Raw genomic sequence first — 24,344 nt, forward strand, 5'->3', positions numbered from 1 at the left:
CACAAAATGCTGAAGTAACTCAATGGGTCAGGCAGCATCTCTGGAGAAATGGAATAGGTGACGTTTCAGGTCGACAGCCTTCTTCAGACTGCAGTCTGACTGAAGGGTCTTGACACGAAACGTCGCCTATTCCTTCTCTCCAGAGATGCTGCCTGACCCACTGAGTTACTCCAGCATTTTGTGTCTATACCACGGGTGTCAGAGATTATGGGGAGAAAGCAGGAGAATGGGGTTAGGAAGGATCGATAGATCTGCCATGATTGAATGGCGGAGTAGACTTGATCGACTGAATGGCCTAATTCTGCTCCTATCACCTTTGATCTTATGAGAGATAGTTATAAAACCAGCTTTTTTAAAATGTTGTTTGCTATGATGAGAGAGAGTAGGGTATCTGGAGAGGGGAGAGGTACCCCAGTGATCTTAGCATCCTCTCCTTCCCGTGAAGTTTAAATTGTGAGGTAGCTCCATCTCCCCTGGGCAAGCCTGGCAGCACCAGCACACTGATATCCTGCTCAACAGGCTGCAGCTTGTTCAAATTAGTTGTTTATTTCCAGACAGTGCATCAGCCAGCCATCAAACATCCCAGAACAGGTGTTAATCACAGGAACGGCACAGAGTGGCAGCAGGACAAGTGGTAAAGATTCCCACTGGACACATCACAGTATCACGAGGCACAAAGAACTGGACAATCTTAGGGTTACATTTTTCCTGATAGGATTATCTCCAAGATTAATTCTCCCCCCACATATATCACAACTGGTAGAGTTGCTGTCTCACAGCACCAGAATCTCAGGTTCGAACCCGACCTCAGGAGCTGTCTGTGCAGAGTTGGCACACTTTTCTCCCAATCATCGCATGGGTTTCCTCTGGGTGCTTCAGATTCCTCTCACGTCCCAAAGACGCATGGGTTTGTAGATTAATCGGCCTCTGTAAATTTTCCTTAGTGTACAGAGAGTAGATAAGAAAATAGGACAACGTGGAACAAGTGTGAATGGGTGATCAATGGTCAGCATGGGTTCGGTGGACCAAAGAGCCCGTTTCCACGCTGCATCTTTAAACTAAAGATGCGATTGTCAAAGTACATCAGGAGTCCTCCAATATGATGGTCATGGCCATCATTGCTCCTTCACACCGAGCCATCACTAAAATACTCCTGATCATTAATCATACTTAGCTGTGGGATCTGACAGGTTACATCCAAAACTAAAATAAAACAAGACCGTTATTTCTAAAATTATAAATGGAATCCCAAAGTGCTTTATGGCACCTTCTGGTGCCATTCCAATGTAGAAATTGCCAATGTTGCAGCCCACTAGATTTGAAAACAGACTCAAGGAACTGCAGATGCTGGTTTACAAAAAAAGGCACAAAGTGCTGGAGTAACTCAGCGGGTCAGGCATTTCTGGAGAACATGGATAGGTGACGTTTCGGATCGGGACTCTTCTTCAGACTGATTGTAAAGGGGGGGGGGAGCTGGAAGAGAGGAGGGGGCAAGGCAAAACCTGGCAAGTGATAGGTGGATATTTATTCACAAAATGCTGGAGTAACTCAGCGGGTCAGGCAGCATCTCGGGAGAGAAGGAATGGGTGACGTTTCGGGTCGAGACCCTTCTTCAGAAGTGATAGGTGGATACAGGTGAGTGGGGGTTTATTGGCAGATGGGTGGGCAAAGGCCAGAGATGAGAGCACAACAAGAGACTGAGGTAAGGAGAGAAGAAGTTGGAAATGTGAAGCCAGAGGAAGTGATATGGGTGGAATTACAGGTGGGCGGGTTGGTTAAGCAGGTAGTTTATCAAGTGCTTTGGAATGTGAAAGATGCACCAGAAACAGAAGCCTTTCTCTCTTAAGTGGGTGTGCATTTTAAGCTTCATTCCATAATTAACCATTCAGTAGACAAAACATTATAAACCACTATAATTTCCTGCGTTCCTGTGATGCTTTGTCTTTCAAGGTTTCCATCAATTTACTCCTTCAAACACAAAAGTTTTGAACCGTCTGCTATGCATGGAGGCCTCAGTATTTTAAGGATTAAGGATTTTCATTCATGATCGGAAGGAGAGCGGCAATCAATTAAGACCATCATGAGGTTCAGCTGCAATACGCCTTCAGCCTATCAACCTACTAATGGTAGATGAGAATGAGCACTTAGATCAGACATGTCCAAAGTCCGGCCCGGGGGCCAATCGTGGCCCGAGGTCAGATTTTATACGGCCCGCAGCTTCCGTCTTAAAATTTATTATTTATGGCCCGCCAGCACTGTCTAACTGCCCGACCTCCCTCCCCCCCCCCACCGCCCCGAGCGAGAGAGGCGACGGCGACTACACTTCCCGGCGGCGGGGTTGAGAGCGTGCGGGGGGGGGGGGGTACGGGAGAGCAGCAGCTGAGCACTCCTCACCCCGCACGCTCATTGGCAGGCGCTCCCGTCAGTCGGGCGGGTGCCGCATCCCCACCCCCCCAGCAGGAGAGGCGACGGCGACGGCGACTACATCTCCCGGCGGCGGGGTTGAGAGCGTGCGGGGGGGGGTACGGGAGAGCAGCAGCTGAGCACGCTCATTGGCGGGCTCTCCCGTCAGTCGAGCGGGTGCCGCATCCCCACCCCCCCAGCAGGAGAGGCGACGGCGACTACATCTCCCGGCGGCGGGGTTGAGAGCGTGCGGGGGGGGGGGGGGGGGGGGTACGGGAGAGCAGCAGCTGAGCACGCTCATTGGCAGGCTCTCCCGTCAGTCGAGCGGGTGCCGCATCCCCACCCCCCCCAGCAGGAGAGGCGATGGCGACTACATCTCCCGGCGGTCAGCGCTGCCCGATCTGAGGATTGTCAGACGCGAGGTCCGGGGGGCATTGGCCCTTGGATATTTTCACATTATCAAATCTGGCCCTCTTTGAAAAAAGTTTGAACACCACTGACTTAGATGGTGTAGAAAGGCTCAGAGACTAAGCTCAGTATGAATCGAGAGCATAGTACATAGAACAATACAGCACAACACAGAAACGGGCCCTTTGCCCCACAATGCTTGTGCCAAACATAACGCCAAGTTAATCTGATCTCATTTGCCTGCACATCATCCAAATCCCTCTATTCCCAGCACTTCCATGTGCCGATCTAAAAGCCTCTCACACACCACTATCGCATCTACCTCCACCACTACTCCTGGCAATGTGTTCCAGGCCCCCACCACCCTCTGTGTAAAAAAACCTTCCCCGCACATCTCTATTAAACTTTCCCCCTCTCACCGTATAGCTTTGCCCTCTAGTGTTGGACATTTCCAACTTGGGAAAAAGGTTCTGACTGGCCACCCTATTTATGCCTCTCATCATTGTATATACATCTATCACGTCCCCCCTCAACCTCCGATGTTCCAGAGAAACGTCTTCTGGAGCTTGAGGAACACCGAATAATTATATCCTTTGCATAAAACGTGTAACGCTCAGAACATATGATGAGTGTTTGACGACACTGGGACAGTACTCGCTGGAGTTTAGTGAATGAGGGAGGACCTCATTGAAACATACAGAATAGTGAAAGGCTTGGATAGAGTGGATGTGGAGAGGATGTTTCCACCAGTGGGAGAGTCTAGGACTAGAGGTCACAGCCTCAGAAATAAAGGACGTTCTTTTAGGAAGGAGATGAGGAGGAATTTCTTTAGTCAGAGGGTGGTGAATCTGTGGAATTCTTTGCCACAGAAGGCTGTGGAGGCCAAGTCAGTGGATATATTTAAGGCAGAGATAGATAGATTCTTGATGAGTATGGGTGTCAGAGGTTATGGGGAGAAGACAGGAGAATGTAAGAGCAAGAGAATGATTGAATGGCGGAGTAGATGTGATGGGCCAAATAGCCTAATTCTGCTCCTATCACATGACCTTATGAAGGGGCGAGGTAAAGGAAAGGAGCAAAGGAAGTGATGGGGTAATAGAGGATGGGAAGGGAAAAGGTTTCAGAAGAGAGGGGCAAAAGTGTGCAAAGAGATGAGGGAAGAAAGGGAAGTGGGAGGAAATTATTCAAGTGTAAAATATGTGACTATATTTATCTTAAGGGTGTAATTTAGTTCAATCAAGAGTTTCACATTACCAAAAGCTTTGGGTAGGACTTATGAGCAACAGTGGCTTTTCAACATATTCTCACCAAATGCTCACCGAGTAAAGAGGTTGTTGTTGAACTATGGCTTTGTAATTTAATAGCAGAGATTGAAAAATAGGAAAATCCACAGATGTTGTAACAAAAGATCGCTGACTGAGGGGAGGGTCAACTGACATCCACAGGAGAGATTGGAAGGCAATAAATAAATCTGGGGTTTTGCGCAACTGATTGATACAAGGAGATAGAATTTCTAACTTACATACAAGGAAGCTCAAAAAAAAGAGGCTTATAACTACATTTGCCAGATCAAATCTGATTGATTAGAACAGGTGTCAAGGGTTATGGGTAGAAGGCTGGAGAATGGGGTTGAGAGGGAAAGATAGATCAGCCATGATTGAATGGCGGAGTAGACCCGATGGGCCAAATGACCTATTTGTGCTCCTTGAATTATGAACTTATCAAGGCCCACACCTTTTGAGAGATGACTGCATGCACACACTTACTATCTCAAATGAATAGAAAGGTGATTGAGGGTGGGTGCTTGAGATGGAGATTGGGTGGGGGAAGTGAAAACAGGCAGTCATTAGGGTTCAATTTGCTGGAGTGACTCAGAGTGTCGGGCAGCATCTCTGGAGAACATGGGTAGGTGACATTTTGGGTCGGGACCCTTCTAGATTTCTAAATTACTATGGACAAGCTTTACCTCGTCCCTCACGGTTACCGACTTGAGATTATCCACTCTTTGTTTGTGGTTTTTCACACAAGATGTCAAACTTTTCTTGCTCTCGGTTGGTTTTTTGTTGACGTCTACAGTTTCCTGAAAAACAAAATCAAATAAAATTAGCCTCAGAACAATTTCAGAATCCAATGCCCAGAAAGGCTTCCCCCAGTTAGATGGCGATCAAAATCTAATAAGACCAAGGATAATGGCAGTAGGCATATGAATATGGTCACTGAAGGTTTAACTATAGAGTTTTCAACTGAGAAAAACATGGTCAAATGCTACTGAACTTGAAATACTGGACTGCTGATGGAGATCAGGAGTGGTAACCAAAAGCCTAGTGACAGCACAAAATACCAAAGGCAAGGAGGAATTAAAGAATGCAGAATAACCATTTTACACTCCCTTCAAAGCAGTAAATTAGATAATTAACTCATTTTGATTTTCATTGCTGAGAAATATTTCCAAATAGGATATGGAGAAATAATGTATAGGAAAGAACTGCAGATGCTGGTTTAAATCGAAGCCAGACACAAAATGCTGGAGTAACTCGGCGGGACAGGCAGCATCTCTGAAGAGAACAGTTCTCCCACCAGTCTTACTGTCTCCGACTACATTCTATCTTTGTCCCACCCACTCCCCTGACATCACTGAATAAGGGTCTTGACCCAAAACGTCACCCATTTCTTCTCTCCAGAGATGCTGCCTGCCCCGCTGAGTTACTCCAGCATTCTTTGTCTATCTATGAAGAAATAATGCCTGAATTAGGTATATAGAAGGGTCTGAATTAGGTATCTGAAGAAGGGTCTCGACCCGAAACGTCATCCATTCCTTCTCTCCCGAGATGCTGCCTGACCTGCTGAGTTACTCCAGCATTTTGTGAATAAATCGATTTGTACCAGCATCTGCAGTTATTTTCTTATACTATATAGAACAAGCTGCCAGATGAGGTAGTTGAGGCAGGTACTATCACAACGTTTAAGAAACATTTAGACAGGTACATTGATAGGACAGGTTTAGGGGGATATATGCGCCAAACGCAGGCAGATGGGACTAGTGCAGATGGGGCATGGTGGTTGGCGTGGGCAAGTTAGGCCGAAGGGCCCATTCCCACACTGTAAGACTCTAGTGCACAAGAGTCGCCACGTTTCCAGCGCCATTTTGTATGATTCAAACTCAAAGTTATTTTTAAAATGTAGAATCATAACATGGCTCCTGTCCTGATAGATATTAATGAGCAAAGCACACACAGTATGAATTACAATGTCAAACAGAGATTAAGAAAGAAAAGGGAAAATTAGCAGGGACCAGGATTCAGGGACAGACTTGATGGGATGAATGTTCTCAATGTAAAGAAACATGGGAAGATGTTTCCAATGTAAATTATACATCAGGTTATTGCACCCGGTTCCCAGTGACCAGGACACAGTTATATTGTATGGATGAGCTGGAGTTTGAACAGAATAGACATGAGTTTTCAGAAATCTACTGAATTAATGAATGGTGTTAAACATACTATAGAGGGCATATTGGTCAGAATTCAATAGGATGGTAAAAGACCAGTCAGACTGAACCCAAAATAGGAACAAGAGAAGAGGGAAGGAGTCACGATGATGGGAACAGATAAGTTGAATACGCAGAGTCTTTTACCCAGAGTAGGGGAATCAAGAACCAGGGGACATAGGTTTAAGGTGAGAGGAGGAAAAGTTTAGCAGGAACCTGAGGGGCAACGTATTCAGTGAGTGGTGGGTGTATGGAACAAGGTGGCAGAGGAGGCAGTTGATGCAGGTTTTATAATAACACTTAAAAATACATTTGGACAAGTAGATGGAGCGGAAAGGTTGAGAGGAATATGAGCCAAATGCAGACAGGTGGGACTAGTGTAGATGGAGCATCTTGGTTGGCAAGTTGGGCCAAAGGGCCTGTTTCCATGCTGTATGACACCATGACTCTGAGTTTGAATATTTAAAGTTTTGATCTTGTCCATGTTTAGTTGGAATAATATAGGCACTTGAACTACCCCGAGATATGATGTGTATAGTTTATCATGATTGCAATTGCTGGCTAATTAACTGGATTTGTTTTTCCTATATCACACAAACAAGTATTCTCCAGCGACACAATCCACCTTCTAACTCTGAATCCACATTTTGTGGCTTGAGGTACCAATCTCTAAAGGCCTCATTAATCTGGCACAACACATCTGGGACAAAAACTGCACGTCAAAAGAGAATTAATGCTGTGCTGAGTACAAGGTTGACCCTGAACGCGACACGTTATTGAAAGCTTTACAACATCAGCACAACAAATGAAAACTATTTTTAATTGCACAGATAAAATAATCATGCCTATGTAAGGTATTTATTCACAAAATGCTGGAGTAACTCAGCAGGTCAGGCAGCATCTCAGGAGAGAAGGAATGGGTGACGTTTCGGGTTGAGACCCTTCTTCTTCTGTAGAAGGATCTCGACCCGAAACGTCACCCATTCCTTCTCTCCTGAGATGCTGCCTGACCTGCTGAGTTACTCCAGCATTTTGTAAATAAATACCTTCGATTTGTACCAGCATCTGCAGTTATTTTCTTACAATGCCTATGTAAGAACATATATTACACCAGAGCACCCGGAGAATACTCACGTGGTCCAGGGAAGAACATGCAGACTCCAGACAGACCAATGTCAGGATTGAACCTGGGTGCCTGGCGTCCCGAGGCAACAGCTCTACCCGCTGCACCACCCGTACATTTGGATTTCCTTTTCTGTGCATTGCATGTCAGCAAATCCCAAACATGCCGGCACCAAGACAGGATGATCCCAGCAGCTTCAAGCTGAACTACTATAATTTCCCTGCAAAATCTGCACCTCTGATCCCTCATACCCAAAGGCAACAGGATCAATCTGAGGAGCCCTTACCTTCTTGTCTGTGTTCCGTGCATTTAACAAGGCTTCCAAACGCCTCATCTTTTCCAGCTCAATCTCCCGCGCAATCAGTTGCTTGGCCTGGTACGTCATCGGTCTCCGTGCAGGAAGGTCAGGGAATCGGCAAACGTCTTCCACGTTACTGAGAAACAAAGTTAGATCAGTTTAGTTTAATGGTAGTGGCCCTTCAGTCCACCAAGTCCACGCACAATCGCCCGTACACTGGTTCTATTTTCCCAGTTTTGCATCCCACACACTAGGGTTAATTTACAAAGGCCAATTAACCTACAAATCTGCATGCCTTTGGAATATGGGACGAATTCAGAGCACCTGGGGAAAACCCATGCAGTCACAGGGAGAACGTACAAACTCAATAGACAGCACCCGTAGTCAGGATTGAACCCAGGTCTCTGGCGTTATAAGGCAGCAGCTCTACCGCTGTCACTGTGCCACCCTAATCAGGTTAATAACATAATCAATAAACTTGATGTACCATGATAGTTAGTCATCTTGCCAGGGTACATTTGTATGCATCATTTTATTAAAACACAAATAGAACACAGAACAGGGACAGGCCTTTCAGCCCATGTCAGTGCTGAACATGATGCCAAATTAAACTAATCCCTTCTGCCTGCACATAATGCATATCCCTCCATTAAAAGTTTCAACGCCACCATTGTATCCACTTCCACCACCATTCCTGGTAGCACGTTCCAGGCACCTACCACAGCTTAGGTAAACGATCTTGCCCGAATTATCTCTTTTAAACTCTTCCAAGTCAGGATGGTGTGCAACTGGGAGGGAAACATGCAGATATTGGTGTTACAATGCAATTGGCCTTCTTGGTTGTAGAGGTTCATGGTTTGGGAAGTAGTGTTGGAGGATTGTGGGTGAGCAACTCCAGTATATTTTACAGAGGGTAGACACTGCAACCATTGTGCACCACTGGTGGAGATAATGTATGTCTAGGGTTGATTAGATGCCGATCGTGCAAAACCGATGGATAATCTTCTTCATGGCGTGGGCAGTCACGCAGCTCACCGCTGGAACATGGCTCTTTGGTCCATTTTAAGACCAAGACTGTGTTGAATGCCAAAACCAAGTAGTCATGATGAAATCCAAGACACACACAAGAAATTGTAGGTCCTGGAATCTTGAGCAGTAAACAGACTGCTGGAGGAAACCAGAGGGTCAGGCAGCATCTGAAGAGGGAACGGACAAGCAATGTTTCGTGTCACCACCCTTCAATCTGATGGAGTAGGGTGAGAAAGCTGGGAAAGAAAGGTGCAGGGGTGGGGGCAACAGTGATCAGCAAGGTGATAGATGGATACAGGTGAGGGGGATTTAATTGGCAGAGGGTAAAAATAGTGACAAAGGCTAGAAGTGAAAAAGGAGAGAAAAGGGTCTTAGAATAGGGATGTAAACCCAGAAGGAGGGGCATGGGTGGATGGTGAAATGCAAACTGGGCATTGAGGAGTTGGTCATTGGCGAGTTAGCACTGCCAGATAGCCAGATAGCACCATTGTTAAGAGCTTCTTTCACTTTGCTGATGGCTGACGATATACTGATTGAAGATGGACACAAAAGGCTGGAGCAACTCAGCGGTTCAGATAGCCTCTCTGAAGAAAAGGAATCAGCGACGTTTTCACCTCAGACTGAAGGATTTCAACCCGAATGCTGCCTGACCCGCTGAGTTACTCCAGCCTTTTGTGTCTATCTTCTGTTTAAACCAGCATCTGTAGTTCCCCCCAGCACAATAAATCAATTGGGCTATAAATAGCTGATTTGGGTTTGTCCTTTTTATGAAAAGAACATAGCGGGACAATTTTTCACATTGGCATATAGATGCCAATATTTTAATTTACTGGAATTACTTTGCTAGAGACACGGCTAGCTCTGGAGTGGATGTCTTCAGTACTACAACTGGGATGCTGTCTGATACAACAGTCTTTGCTGCATCAAGTAGTCTCAGTTGCATCTTGATATCACGTTGTCGTGAATCGAATTGGCTGGAGATCTGTGATAGAGGGCTTCTCAAGAGGGAACAAAGATGGATCATCCTAATTGACACGAAAGGAGGCCGCAATCTGTTCAACCTTTGCTAAAGCAAGTGAAAATGAGCCTAAAGCAGGCAAATTAACAGACACGAAGAAAACATTCCAAAAATCATTAAAACATTAATAGCGGAACAGAACATAGAACACAAAACAGTACAGCACAAGAACAGGCCCTTTGGCCCACAAAGTCTACGCTGAACATGATGCCAAGACCACCACCTATCTCATAAGTTCATTAACTTATCTACCTGTACGTAACCCATATCCCTCCATATCTAATTAAAAAGTATTTAAAATGCACTAACAAACTTGCTTTAACCAACACCCCCGACAGTGTATTCCAGGCACTCATCACCCTCTGTAAAAAAAAACGCTCCCCATATCTCCTTTAATCTTTGCCTTTCTCGCCCTAAAGCTATGCCCTGTAGGAATTGAATTTTCCATCCTGGGGAAAAAGCAATCTAAGACTGCAGATGGGGTAGGACTTCAAATACAGTGGGTATTCTGTCAGAATTAAGAATGTTCAATGAATGCAGTTTTCTGATCCTGTACATCCATGAGTGGAAAAATCACAGGCAAAGCTCGTCAAGATTTTGTGATGGTTGCAAGCTCTTCATATGAACCCGGAGGTGGATTTGTGGGGTGTCATGGAATCTTGCAGATAGTTTATAAAGGCAGCTTTGCACGAATAGCCGGAAGTACCCTCCAATTTGTGCTTTTACATCAGAGTTTCATTAAGAGCATTATGTTGAAGATGTAACTCATTTATTCTGTCCATAATTAAACACCTCCACAGCACCACACATGCCTCTGCCATATCTAATACTGATCCAAATTGCTCAGACACAAGTCAGTTATTATTAATTCTTTTATATTTTGTTGGGAAATTAAACATCCATGAATAAAAAGTTTTATAAAAATCAACTTTATAGATATTGGGAATATTAAACATTATTTATGAAAGATGATAATAGAATATTTCTACTGTACAAAGAGTTTTTTCACTCAGAGGGTGGTGGGTAAATGGAACGAGCTGTTTATGGTGGCAGCTGAGGCAGGCATAGTTTTAGGGTGAGAGGGCCAAAGTTGGTGCAGCAGTAGAGTTGCTGCCTTACAGTGCCAGAGACCCGGGTGCGATCCTGACTGTGGGCAGAGTCTGGATGGAGTTTGTACTTTCTCCCTGTGACCACGTGGGTATTCTCCGGATGCTCCGGTTTCCTCCCCCACCCCAAGGATGTACAAGTTTGTAGGTTAATTTGGGGTTAAAAATAGCAAATTGTCCCTAGTGTGTATGATAGTGCTCGGGGATCGCTGGTCGGCACAGACACAGCTGGCTGTTTCCGTGCTGCATCTCTAAACTAAATCAAATGCATGGTAATTTTTATTTTAAAATAGTGGAAAAATAATTGTCGTAGCAGAATTTTGAAAAGGAACTCGAGGGGGTTAGGGACTTCCAAATGAAAGTATAACTATCAGTCGTAGAGTCTTACCACATGGAAACAGGCCCTTCGGCCCAACTTGCTCACACCGGCCATCTACACTAGTCTCCTCTACCCGCGTTTGGCCCATATCCCTCTAAACCTGTACTATCCATGTACCTGTCTAATGTTTCTCAAAATGTAGTGATAGTCCTTGCCTCAATTACATCCTCTGGCAGCTTGTTCCATACACCCACCACCCTTTGCGTGAAAGTTACTCCTCAGATTCCTATTAAATCTTCCCCCCCTCACTTTAAACCTGTATTATGCAGTGATTGAAGTTGTGAGTGTCCCACAGACAGACCTAAATTGGAGGAGATCAGACCTCTTAGAGGTTATAAGGCTGGAGAAGATTACAAAACCATGGAAGGCAAACAAAAAGGGTGAGAATTTTAAACCAAGGTGCTGCTCGACTGTGAGTCTGTGCAGGTCAGGAATTGCAGGAGTGATGTTTAATATTAGTTTGACCCTTCTGCTGGATGAAACAAGCAATATTGAGGTCACATACAAACCCATTCATTCTCCAGTGCACAGTAAATCTCTAAACAAAAAAAACCCAGGATGGGTGGCTTTAGACAGATTTTAAAATGCTAATGATAAATATGGGGATCAGTTTAATGCTCTGTACAGGATGACTAAATAAGACATCACATATTCACAAACATCAGTGTACAAAATTGACATTTGCTGGATTAGAAAGTAGTAGAAGGAATAAAATCCAGTCTCAGAGGTGACGTGAAGGGTTCACTGAGCAATGGCATTGTCAAGGAAATCATTTTTTTTCTCCACAGATTTCTGTGCATCAGGGAGGTAGAAAACAAAGGCAAAATTACAATTGTTAATGACTGCTTTTGCTTTAATTAATTGTAACCTTACTTTATATTTGGGCTTTGGGCTAGCAATAAAGGGAGTAAATCGGTTCAGATAGATTCAATCATAACATAATAGATGGGAATATAGAAGGTGAATGCACAGACTTTTACCCAGTGTAGGGGAATCAAAAATAAGGGGCATATGTTTAAAGTGAGAGGGGTAAGAATTAATAGGGACCCAAGGGCACAAATTATAACGTAGGGACCTTTATACCAAAATTTCAACAGGAAGCACAATATTGATTAGTTTCTTTAGTACCGTACCAGATTTCCTTCCTCTGCCCTGGAATTTATAAGCATTTTCACAAGTAGGTTTGAGCCCAAATATTGACCACGGGGGAATTTTGCTCACATACAGGACATTTCAGTTTATTGTCAGGTGTACCGAAGTACAGTGAAAAGCTTTTATGTCACGTGCTATCTGGACAGTGGAAAGACTATACATGATTATAATCAAGCCGTCCAGTGTACAGATTCAGGATAAAGGGAATAACGTTTATCGAGCATAGTTAGAGTAGGAGGTGCTTCTGTTGGAGTAGAGGTTTAAAAGAGTGGAGTGATTGTAATGAATGATTGCAGATCCACTTCTGGGACCAGCACACAGAGAGCTGCCTTTGTCCACAAATGTCAATTTGAAAACTGGGAAGCATTAATGATTCCACAAGGACTCTGAAGCAGCAGTGAGCACTGTTTGCTTTGGTCAGAGTAGCTTACAACAAACGGCAAAATAAAACTCTATTAGTATTGATTTATTATTGTCACGTGTACCGAGATACAGTGAAAAGCTTTTGTTTGTGTGCTATCCAAACAATTCAGGTAATACCGTACATGAATACAATCTAGCCTTGCACAAGTACAACAGGTAGAGGGAAGAGAAAAAGAGAAGATTGTAGAATATAGTTTCTCAGCATTATGATGTTGCAGTTCCCGAGAATAAGTTCAATGTCCACAATGAGATAGGTTGGAAAAACAGACAGTATCCGAGATCCCAGTTTCCGAGATTATGAAAGGACCGTTTGGAAGTCTTCAACAACTTCAAGAGGCAGAGGCTTCATCTGAAAGGAAGACGCTTAGAGTGCAACAGTCCTATCTTGTCTGCACTCGGGTATCAGTCTAAAGAATATGCTTTGAGCCAATCGTAAGCTGAAATCTAAGGACTCTAGATTTTGTAGATACTTTAGACATTAGAGATACAGCATGGAAATAGCCCTTCAGCCCACTGTGTCTGTGCCTACTAGCGATCCCCGTATATTAGTCCTTTCCTACACACAAGGGACAATTTACAATTTTTAACAAAGTGAATTATCCTGCAAACTTGTATGTCTTTGGAGTGTGAGGAGAAACCAGAGCACCCGGAAAATCCCATGCGGTCACAGGGAGAACGTGCAAACTCCATACAGACAGCACCAAGTCAGGCTTCTGACAAGAACTTCCACAACTTAATTGAGGTTGTTATTAAATACATCATATATTCCATGAATGGAACAGTTACAGAATCCCAACACAAATTGCTGGTTTTCTTTGAAGAACAGTAGCTATCATTTTAAGTTTAAACCATTACAAATTCATGACAATTCTTTTAAGGATTTGAGCAAACTTGTAGAAAAGGACTTGCACCACAAGAGGCAAGCTTTCTGAGAACCATATTTTGATCCTCAGGTGGTCTATGCACATAAATTCAGTTTCACGTTTTTTCTCCTCTTTTCACCCTGCTTGATTCAACTCAGGAACACACTCACTGTGAGACAGCCGCCAAAAGAAGAAAATCACATCACCAAAACAAGAAAACGTGGATGCCTTAACATAATACATGGCAGCTTCAAACAATGCAAGATTGAAATGAAAACTCTAAGTTGCCACTAATTTTTAAAAACACAATTCCATCAGTGACTCCTCCTCTCAGCTGTGTTCGGCACAGGACTTATCCTTTCAATAGTTCTTTATGGTCACTTGTACCGAGGGTACAGTGAAATAACTTTTTTTGTGCATACAATTCTGTAAAGTATTACCATACATAAGCACAATCTTAGAATAAGTACAAATTGTATAGAAATAGTCCACTGAGACAACATACAAGAGTCGTCGGGTTTTGGTGCTACTTTCTAGGTCCAAGTTGCTTCAAAAGCAGGAAGGAACTGCAGATGCTGGTTTAAACCGAAGATAGACACAAAATGCTGGAGTAACTCAGTGGGACAGGCAGCACCTCTGGCGAGAAGGAATGGGTGACGGTTCGGGTCTTCAACCGAAAACGTCACCCATTCCTTCTCACCAGAGTAACAGCCTGTCTCGCTGAGTTACTCCAGCATTTTGTGTCTAACTTTGCTTTTAGAGCAGATGGCCATAAAGGGCCTGTTGTCCTGGTGGCGTTGCAGGGTCGGCCTGGCTAGGTGAAGTTGTAGGTGAACTCCACCACCCTGTGCCACTGCAGGCCGCACACTCGGTCTCTTGGAGCGGCACCCGATCCAGTGATTTAGTTCCATCTTCTGTTGAAATCGAACTTGAGAACTTACTGCAGGCTTCTATTGTCAATAAGTTCCAAACACTACAGTTAGCTGGAGGAGATTACCACTCTTGCCTCTCCTCTGCTCAAGCAGAAGGTTGAACAGGTTGGAATCAGCAATATCAAATCAGCACCGCATGTCAGCATCTGAGGCTTCCTTGCACCATTGAAGTGGTCACCATGACCCCAATGGTCCCTCTTACCAACCTCTCCCCTTGCTTCCCTGGGACTTTTCAGCTCCTAATTTGAGTTGAGGTGACCAGCGTGTCCATTATGGAGATCCTGCGAGAGATTTCTCAGTGCGTTCTCCACCATCGACCGATGCACCATGGCCGGCAGGTAGATGAAGGTGTAGATAAGCCAGAGCAAGAAGAGAGCCACGGCCAGGGGCAGACCCCAGTTGGTGATCAGGATCGTCTCGTCACACCGCGCCTGGAATGTAAGCTGGTGAACGGGAACCGACAAGTGGTCAGTCTGAGACTGTGCTGCTGAGGAACACATCCCCTCTCACTCCGACTGACTCCCTCTGTGCGGAACCCAACGGCGAGCTGGCCCCAAAAACAGGACAGAGGAGAGTTGAGGGCGAGCTGCCTGTGGACCTGATTAAACGAGTGTTTATTTTTGTCTTCCAGATGCTATGCGGCTCGTCATCCTCTTCCGTCGGCTGTGCGTCGATCAGGAATAGCTCACCCCGCGCTGGGTTTAGAGCCCGGCCAAAAGGGAGGATTTTCTCTTCAGTTCTTGGAGAATCGGAGATTTGTGAATGTCAAAGGAAACGAGAGCAGAAATGCAACATCACTAAGCCATAAGCTGAAGGAAGGGATTTTCAGATATCAGCAGATAAATTTGACCTTTGGAGTAAATGACTTCCAGAATGGCACGTACTGAAATCACATGAATATTACTGTAAAAAACTTACATTACAGAAATTAAAAAAACTAGAAATTGGGCCAGCCTGCTGTTGATTTTATTGTGCCAACGGATTCAAAGGGGTGAATAGCTCATGGGCTCAACATCAGACAGTGTGTTCGTTACATCTTTCCCTCTGAGGGCAGCGTTTGCACCTCTGATTTAGAGGCTTGTGGGCCCCGTTCCAGTTAAGAGATGTTAACATGACATTCAGGCTGGCTTGTTGATGCAGTATTATCTGTGCAAGGGCGGCACTGTGACACTGCGGCACTAGAGCTGCTCAGAGACCAGGGTTCAATTCTGACTACAGGTGCTCTCTGTGTGGAGTTTGCACGTTCCCCCTGTGAACAAGTGGGTTTTCATCTAGGTGCTCCCGCTTCCTCCCACATTCCAAAGACGTGCAGCTTTGTAGGTTAATTGACTTTTGTAAATTGTCCCATACTGTGTAGAATGCGAGTTAGCGTAGAACTGGTGTAAGGGAGATCGATAGTTGATGCAGACTCAGTGGGCTGAAGGGCCTGTTTTCACGCTGTATCTCGAAACTAAAATTAAGGAAGCAACATTGTTTGGCTGACATATTAAACTGTGGGTAGACACAAAATACTGGAGTAACTCAGCGGGTCAGGCAGCATCACTGGAGAGAAGGAATGGGTGACGTTTCGGGTCGAGATCCTTCTTCAGACTGATATTAAACTGTGGCTCCAAATACTTTATCTGGCAGCACAAACGATCCCTGGATAATATTGTGTGGTAAAGCACTCGAGTCTTGTACAATACGTATCCAACTAACAGAACTAAAAATGATTATCGGTGGTTGCCGAGTTCCTCCAGCATTTTGTTGTTTGCTCAAGATTTCAGCATCTGTAATTTCTTTTGTCTCCATGAAATAATTGGGCCAAATGAGCCTCTGTATATTTTAGTTTATTGTCACATATACTGAGGTACAGTGTAAAGCTTTTGTTGCCTGCAAACCAGTCAGCGGAAAGGCAATACATGATAACAATCAAGCATTCCACAGTGAACAGAGATGTAGGATAAAGGGAATAATGTTTAGTGCAAGTCTGATTAAAGATCGTCCGAGGGTCTCCAATGAGGTAGATAGTAACTCAGGACCACTCGCTAGTTGATAGATAAGAAACTGTCCCTGAATCTGGAGGTGTGCGTTTTCACACTTCTGTACCTCTTTCCTGATGGGAGGGGGGAGCAGAGGGAGTGAGACTCGTCCTTGATTATGCTGGTGGCCTTGCCGAGGCAGCATGAGGTGTGAAAAGAAACAAGTGCTTCAATCTCCTTTCTAAAATGCAATTAGTTCTTGAATGAGCTTGGGACACCACAGGAAGCAAGTACTTTGTACTAAAAATGATCAACTCCTTTAAGGCTTGAATAAACCTAAAGTAAGGCTACATTCTCTCACTATTATAATTAAACCACTGCATCTAATGGGACTACCTCCTTCCATTTAATTAGCAGAAAAGCCACATAAGGGCGGCACAGTGCCTTACCGCGCCAGAGACCCAGGTTTGATTCTGACTGCAGGTGCTGTCTGTACGGAGTTTGTATGTTCTCCCCGCAACCTGCGTGGGTTTTCTCTGGGATCTCCGGTTTCCTCCCATGTTCCAAAGACGTACAGGTTTGTAGGTTAATTGGTTTGGTATAATTGTAAATTGTCCCTAGTGTGTGTAGGATAGTGTTAGTATGTGGGGATTGCTGGTCGGCGCAGACTTGGTGGGCTGAAGAGCCTATTTTTGCACTGTATCTCTGAACGAAACTAAATAAGAAAAACAAAAATCAGCGAGCAGCTGATTCAGCTCAAATCATGTCTGAAAGTATAAATAAAAAGATTTACCCGCTGTTCTGGGATTAGTCTGCAATTACAATTTAGAATAGAAATTTCTCAGAATGTATTTATTTAATAACACAGGTGCTCCCCGGCTTACGATGTTTCGACTTGCGATAGTTCGACTTTGCGATGGTGCAAACGGCAGCGATCCGCCGCTCGCTTCCGGCCACGTGATCGCGTGTATTACAATGCATTTCGACTTACAATACCTTTCGTTTTCCGATGGCTTTCTCGGAACAGAACCCCATTGGAAGCAGAGGAGCACCTGTAGTGAAAAATCTAGGCCACATAAAGTTCTGTGAATCTTCAAATCTGAGTCATTCCAAGCTGGATAAATCCCACAAGCCTTAATATAACTTTTACTTTATTACTTTTGTACAGAAACCCTCCCAAGCCATTCACGCGAGAAGCAATTACATCTAGTCTTCAAGAAATGTTTCAAATTTAAAGATTTGGCTTTGTAAAAGGCAAGTAGAAATATTTGAACTGATTGCGACTTTTTATCTTATAACCATACAAATGAAAGGGTATTTGAGAAGTAGAGACAATGCTTACGGATCTAATAAGTAGATGTACTGGCCCTCAAGGGTCCTCTCCTGGTGATAGGTAAGATTATAAGACAGCATGGCTCCGATCAGGTCAGCTAGCTGTTGTTTCTCCCGGGCACTGTATAGCTGGGTATTAACCTGAAACAAAATGTTTTACATGTTACATACAAGCTGCATAAAAATATCTCCCTTTTAAACATTCATGTTGGTTGTTTCTGAATATAACTAGGTAATCCAACACATCTTTTTATAAAAACTACTCTCAAGGACCATGGAAATAGTACTCTGGATATCAAATCTGAATCAGAATTTTTTTTGTGTGAATCGTTTATTATTGTCACGTGTACCGAGGTGCAGTGTAAATCTTTGGATAAGATGGCATGCTATCCAATCAAATCAGATAAAATTGTACATAAACTCAAGCTATACTCCTGTAGAATAGAGTGAAGGGAAAGATACAGAGTGCAGAATATAGATCCCAGCATGGAATAAATTCCATTTATCAAAATGAGTTTAATAAGATGGTAACACCTGTCTTTGCACAGTTAAAATGTCACCTGACATTAGCATCAACCTCACCAAATTGCAGTATTAATGACAAAAGCAAAATGGATTATAGCAAAGTTGTTTTATTACTATTTTTAAGTTCACTTTTGGTGTCCAACATTTTGCATTCAATCAGGAAAAGAAATACCTTCTACTTGTCATAGTTTAACTGTCCTTCCTGCTAAATAATTTTCAGCTCACACGTTTAGGTAGTGTTTTAGCTTGGTCTGGAGCAAAACACAAAGTACCGGAGGAGCTCAGCAGACCAGGCAGCATCTGTGGAGAGAATGGATGGATGTTTTGGGTCAGGACTCTTTTTCAGCCTTACTTAGTCCATCAGTCTGAAGGAGAATCTTGACCTGGAACATTGTTCGCAGTCTAAGGAAAGAACCCGACGAGGAACTCAGTCTGAATAAGAATGCCAACCCGAATCCTCGATATGCATTCATTGAGGGTGGTGAATCTGCGGAATTCATTGTCACAGAAAGCTGTGGAGGCCAAGTCAATGGACATTGTTAAGGCAGAAATAGATATTCTTGATTAGTACGGGTGTTAGGGGATATGGGGAGAAGGAGGTGAATGGGGTTAGCCATGATTGAATGGTGGAGCAGACTTGATGGGCCGAATGGCCTTATTCTGCTCCCATCACTTATGAGACTTTGTCACGTCTACCTAGGTACAGTGAAATGCTTTGTTTTACATACAACCCAGTAAAATCACATAGCACACCTCACCTAGGCAGTACACCACATTTTGGCAGGTCACTCCATAGATGCTGCCTGGCCCGCTGAGTTCCTCCAGCTCTGTGTTTAGCTCAAGATTTCTGCAATTGCAGTTTCTTGAGTCGGTATGGTCTAATAATTTCAGAGAATTCAAAGTGTTGTTTCCAAATGTTGTTGAGGAAACAACAATTCCAAGAAAGAGCAGATTCACTTTTATAGAAAATCTTGTAGGACAAGTAATAATTATTTTGCTATCTTCCATTTCAATGTTTTGTATTATTTAAAGTACACAGAGAATACACTGGGTCCATTTCCACATTAATTCTGCACGACAATTTTAGTTGAATATTCTGTCTCTGCAATTCCCCAACCTATAGCTGACACATGCACAAATGTAGGTTCTCCAGAGTGAAGGGCATTTTGTACGAGTACATATAACAATGTCAAAGAAATGAGCATCAGGAGGACGTGTTTTATTATTCACTACGTTACTATTATAAATTTTAAATTCTAAAAGGTCTCAAGAAGGGTTCCGATCTGAAAGGTCACCAATCCACGTTAGAACAGTACACCACAGGAACGAACACTTCGTGCCAAACATGATGCCAAGTTAAATTCATCTCATTTGCCTGTACAGGATCCATATCCCTCTATTCCCTGAAATTCCATGTGCCTACCTCAAAGCCTCTTAAATGCTATTATTATATCTGCCTCCACCACCACCACCCCTGGCAACGCGTTCCAGGCCCCCACCACTCCCTGTGTAAAAAGACTTGGCCCGCACAGCTCCACCCTGGCAAAAAGCTTTTGTCTTTCTCCCCTGTCTATGCCTCTCATCATTTTATATACTTCTATCAAGTCTCCCCTCCAGTCCAGAGAAAACAATCCAAGTTTATCCAACCTCCCCATGCAGCTGAAACCTTCTAATCCAGGCAGCATTCTGGTAAACCTCCTCTGCACCCTCTTCAAAGCCACCACATCTTTCTTGTACTGTTATGTTCTCCAGGAATGCTGCCTAAGTTATTCCAGCATTTTGTGACTATCCTTGGTCAACCAGCATCTGCAGTTCCTTGTTCCTAAATCTAAATTAGTGTCAGGTAAAACCTTTCCAAAGGGCACCTTTGGTCTTCAAACTTGAAATCCATTCATTCACGTAGGATTTCCTGATGACGCAATAACACCATGCAAGTGTTAGAAACAGCAACTATAGTGTAAATTAAACTCAGAGGAGCATTCGAGAATCTGTAGAGACTCTTCAACTTCAGACATATCCTTTCCGCACTCCTCAATGTCAAGTAGTTTTTAACTACAAAGTAAAAGTGATTACTGACTTTGGCCAAACATGCAATGCACCTTTGTACGTAATCTCTGTCCTAGACTCAGTTCCATCAGCCTCAATAGAAACAAAATTTTAAAACTCATACCTACATGCAGCTGTTATTATAATATTTATTGGTTAAGTACTAAAGACATATCTTCTAATCTTTTTAATGTTGAATTCCTTGCCACACTTGCTTTGGACTAGATTTATTTCAAAGAATGTCTTCAAAGTCAGAGTGTCACCCCACAAACTCAATACTCTTTTGTCTTTTGAGATACGGTGCGGAAACAGGCCCTTCAGTCCACCGAGACCTCGCCAACCTGCGATAACCGCGTACACTAGCACTATCCTACAGACGAGATTACAAAATTTACAATTTTACCGAAGCCAATTAACCTACAAACCTGCACACCTTTGGAGTGTGAGTGGAAACTGTAGCACCTGGAGAAAACCCACCCGGTCACAGGGAGAACGTACAAACTCCATACAGACAGCACCTGTAGTCAAGATTGAACTGGGGTCTCTGGTGTTGTAAGGCAGGAACTCTACTGGCTGCTGGCAAAATGCTCTTCTTTGAACATAGAATACAGTGCAGGATAGGCAGTTTGATCCACAATGTGCACACCAAACAAGTTAAACTTATCTCCTCTGCCTGCATGTGAATCATATCCCTCCATTCCCTGCATATCCTTTTTCCCATCTAAATGCCCTTAAATGCCACTATCGTATCTGCTTCCACCAACCCTGGCAGCATGTTCTAGGCACCCATCACTCTATGTGTAAAAAATGACTTTGCCCGCAAATCTCCTTTAACCTTTGCACCTCTCATCTAGGTGGGCAAAAAAAATCTAGGTTTTGATCAGAAAATATCTATACTTGCCATGGAAAGATAAGGGCTTTTCTAAAGAGTTTCAGTCTCAATAAAACTAATCTCATCCCAATTTAGAGCAAAGGCACAAAGCACACTTGATGTTTGACATTTATCAAATTGCTGGCCATTCCAGCAAGAACAATTTGGAGGATATCAGAATAAGGACATATTAATTTTAAAATATGACAAAGAGAGGTTGATGTCAAAAGGAGATATGGCATAACTTCGTACCGAGAGAAGGCCAAAGAAAAATCTAATGAGATCAAGTTTAAAAATGCATGCTAAATCCATAGAAAGGTGGCACAGTTGCTACCTCACAGCACCAGAGGTTGGGGTTCAACCCTGATCTCAGGTGCTGTCTGTGTGGAGTTTGCATATTCGCTCCGTAACTGCACGGGTTTCCTCTGGGTGCTCTGGTTTCCTCCCACATCAAAGACATACGGGGTTGTAGGTTAATTGGCCATATAATTTCCCCCAGTGTGTGGGGGATGGATGAGAAAGTGGGGATAACATAGAACTAGTGTGAACGGGTAATCAATGGTCGGCATGGACTCAGTGGGCAGAAGGGTCTGTTTCAGTGCTGCTATATCACTAAACTAAATATAAGGAGAAGGGTCTCGACCCGAAACGTCACCTATTCCTTCTCTCCAGAGATTATAGCTGTCCCGCTGAGTTACTTCAGCTTTTTGTGTCTATCTTTGGTTTAAACCAGCATCTGCAGTTCCTTCTTACACATAAGGAAAAGACAGGTGTAAACACAGACAATTCAGACGAAGTTAAAATATATACAGCAAGAAACACATTTAAGGGCTTTACTGTCAACGTGAACCCGTGGAACATGAGTTCCAAGCCAGGAACTAAGCTCTGTGGGAATCCTGCCAGGAGCAGCTTTATCCATTTTAGATTTATTTAATGAGTTCATTTCCTGAATTTAATTTTATTGTTTCTTGGCTACTTCACATTACCGACAAAATCAATTTTGTGACCCAGTTCTGGGATATTTTGATATTTCTCCCGGAAAACCTCACAACTACTTTCTGCGCAATTTCATAGCGTCCATGTTCCTCTCTCATAGCGTTAGGGTGAGAGGGGGCAAAGTTTGGAGGCGATGTGCGGGGTATGTTTAAAAAAAAAAAACATGGATGGTGGTGAATGCCTGGAGCTTGCTGTCAGGGGGTGGTAGTTGAGGCAGATACGACAATGGCATTTAAGAGACGTGGATAAACACATGGATGTGCAGGGAATGGAGGGATATGGATTAGGTGCAGGCAGGTAAGGGATAATCTTGGCATCATGTTCGGCACAGACATTGTGGGCTGAAAGGCCTGTTCTTGGGCTGCAATGTTCTATATTCGCCAGCATTAACATACTTCTCATCTACTTTGAGGCCTCTGGGAGGTTTATGGCATGGATATCAGCTAAATAAACAGTAGCGGAGAAAGTTGTCACGCGTTTCAGTAGGAAGGTCTCCAATGGGACAGCCATTCTGCCTGGGCTAGGGTAGCCACTGTACAACTCAGCAAGGGTAGGAAATATCTAAATAGATTTGGGGCTTGATCCATTATCAGGAACAATGACTAAGATGACCCCTGCTTGATAAATACACAAATAATCTGTATACTGTGAATGGTTTGATTATAATCATGTATTATCTTTCCGTTGTCTGGTTAGCACACAAAAGCTTTTCACTATACCTCAGTTTACATGACAATAAACCAAACACTGTTAGAGTGTAGTTAAACAAAAACAAACACATTCATGCTGAGGGATGGAACGGCAGGTGCTCTGTTGACGCCACAGAGCTGAGATTGAACGAGGTACTTCAAGGTTCAGAGGGCGGAACAGAATATCCACAAACTGCTGCTAAAGCCATCGACAAAACAGAAGGTTGAACGTTTAAAGATTGCAAAATTATTCACTAGTTACGATGATTAGGCTTAGATCAGTATTAAATAGTTCATCCAATAATCCTCTGGATAGTTTTGTTGACGTCAAGACATGTAAAGCAAATCCCGAGAGCTAGTTGTGACACATCTCAAGAGTAGCAAATACCCAGGTGCTCCCCGGCTTATGTTGCTTCAACTTACGATATTTGGACTTTGTGACGGTGGAAACGGCAGTGACCCGTAGCGAGCCGCTGCTCGCATCTGGCCACACTATCAGGCGTATTAAATGCATTTCGACTTACGGTATTTTCCATTTACAATGGGTTTCTCGGAATGTAACCCCATTGTAAGTTGAAGAGCACCCGTACTAAAAATGTATAACTCACATTGATAAATTCCACATGAATATTTTAGAATTAATCAGAATAATGAAGGGAACTGTCATACTGTTAATCAACATGCCACATTACTATGAGCTTGTGCGAACTGCTATCATCTAGTGTACATGTAGTACTTAACTCACAACCATATGCACAGTGCATGCACAACAAAGATGAAGAGAGGCAGCCATATTAGCAATATGGACTGTGCAAATGGCAGGAGCAAAATGTGAGTTGGTATTCTACGCTTTTCCAGCACGTCATTAGGGTGTTAATGAAGTGTGGTCACGAGTAGCAAAACTTTATATTGTCTATTTAAATCTTACTGCACAATTTAGTTTTAGCTTCAGAGACGCATCATGGAAACAGGGCCTTCAACCCACAGTCGGTCATGTCGACCACTGATCACCCATTCACATGAGTTTCACATTGTGGCACCACGGTGGCGCAGTGGTAGAGTTGCTGCCTTGAAGCGCCAGACGCGGGTTCGAGCCTGATTACGGATGCTGTCTGCATGGAGTTTGTACGTTCTCCCTGTGACCACGTACGTTTTCCCCGGGTCCTCCCGTTTCCACCCACAGTCCAAAGACATACTGGTTGTAGGTTAATTGACTTCGGTAAATATTGTAAATTGTGTCTTGTGCTAGTGTATGGTGATCACTGGTCAGTGCGGACTCGGTGGGCCGAAGGAGCTGTTTCGG

At 43.7% G+C, this 24,344-nt stretch overlaps 1 protein-coding gene across 1 annotated transcript in view; it reads right to left on the reverse strand.

The window, feature by feature from the left end:
• Positions 1–24,344, reverse strand: part of chtf18 (CTF18, chromosome transmission fidelity factor 18 homolog (S. cerevisiae)) — a 67,123-nt gene that overhangs the window by 7,387 nt on the left and 35,392 nt on the right. Inside the window, exons 18-20 of the mRNA XM_078417653.1 lie at positions 17,925–18,055; positions 7,708–7,855; positions 4,778–4,891 (exon numbers count right to left, since the gene is read on the reverse strand). Of these exons, the coding sequence (XP_078273779.1) occupies positions 4,778–4,891; positions 7,708–7,855; positions 17,925–18,055 (393 nt within the window). The remainder of the gene's footprint in view (positions 1–4,777; positions 4,892–7,707; positions 7,856–17,924; positions 18,056–24,344) is intronic.

The sequence above is a fragment of the Rhinoraja longicauda genome, chromosome 21, assembly GCF_053455715.1.
Source record: "Rhinoraja longicauda isolate Sanriku21f chromosome 21, sRhiLon1.1, whole genome shotgun sequence".
Classification (NCBI taxonomy): Eukaryota; Metazoa; Chordata; class Chondrichthyes; order Rajiformes; family Arhynchobatidae; genus Rhinoraja; species Rhinoraja longicauda.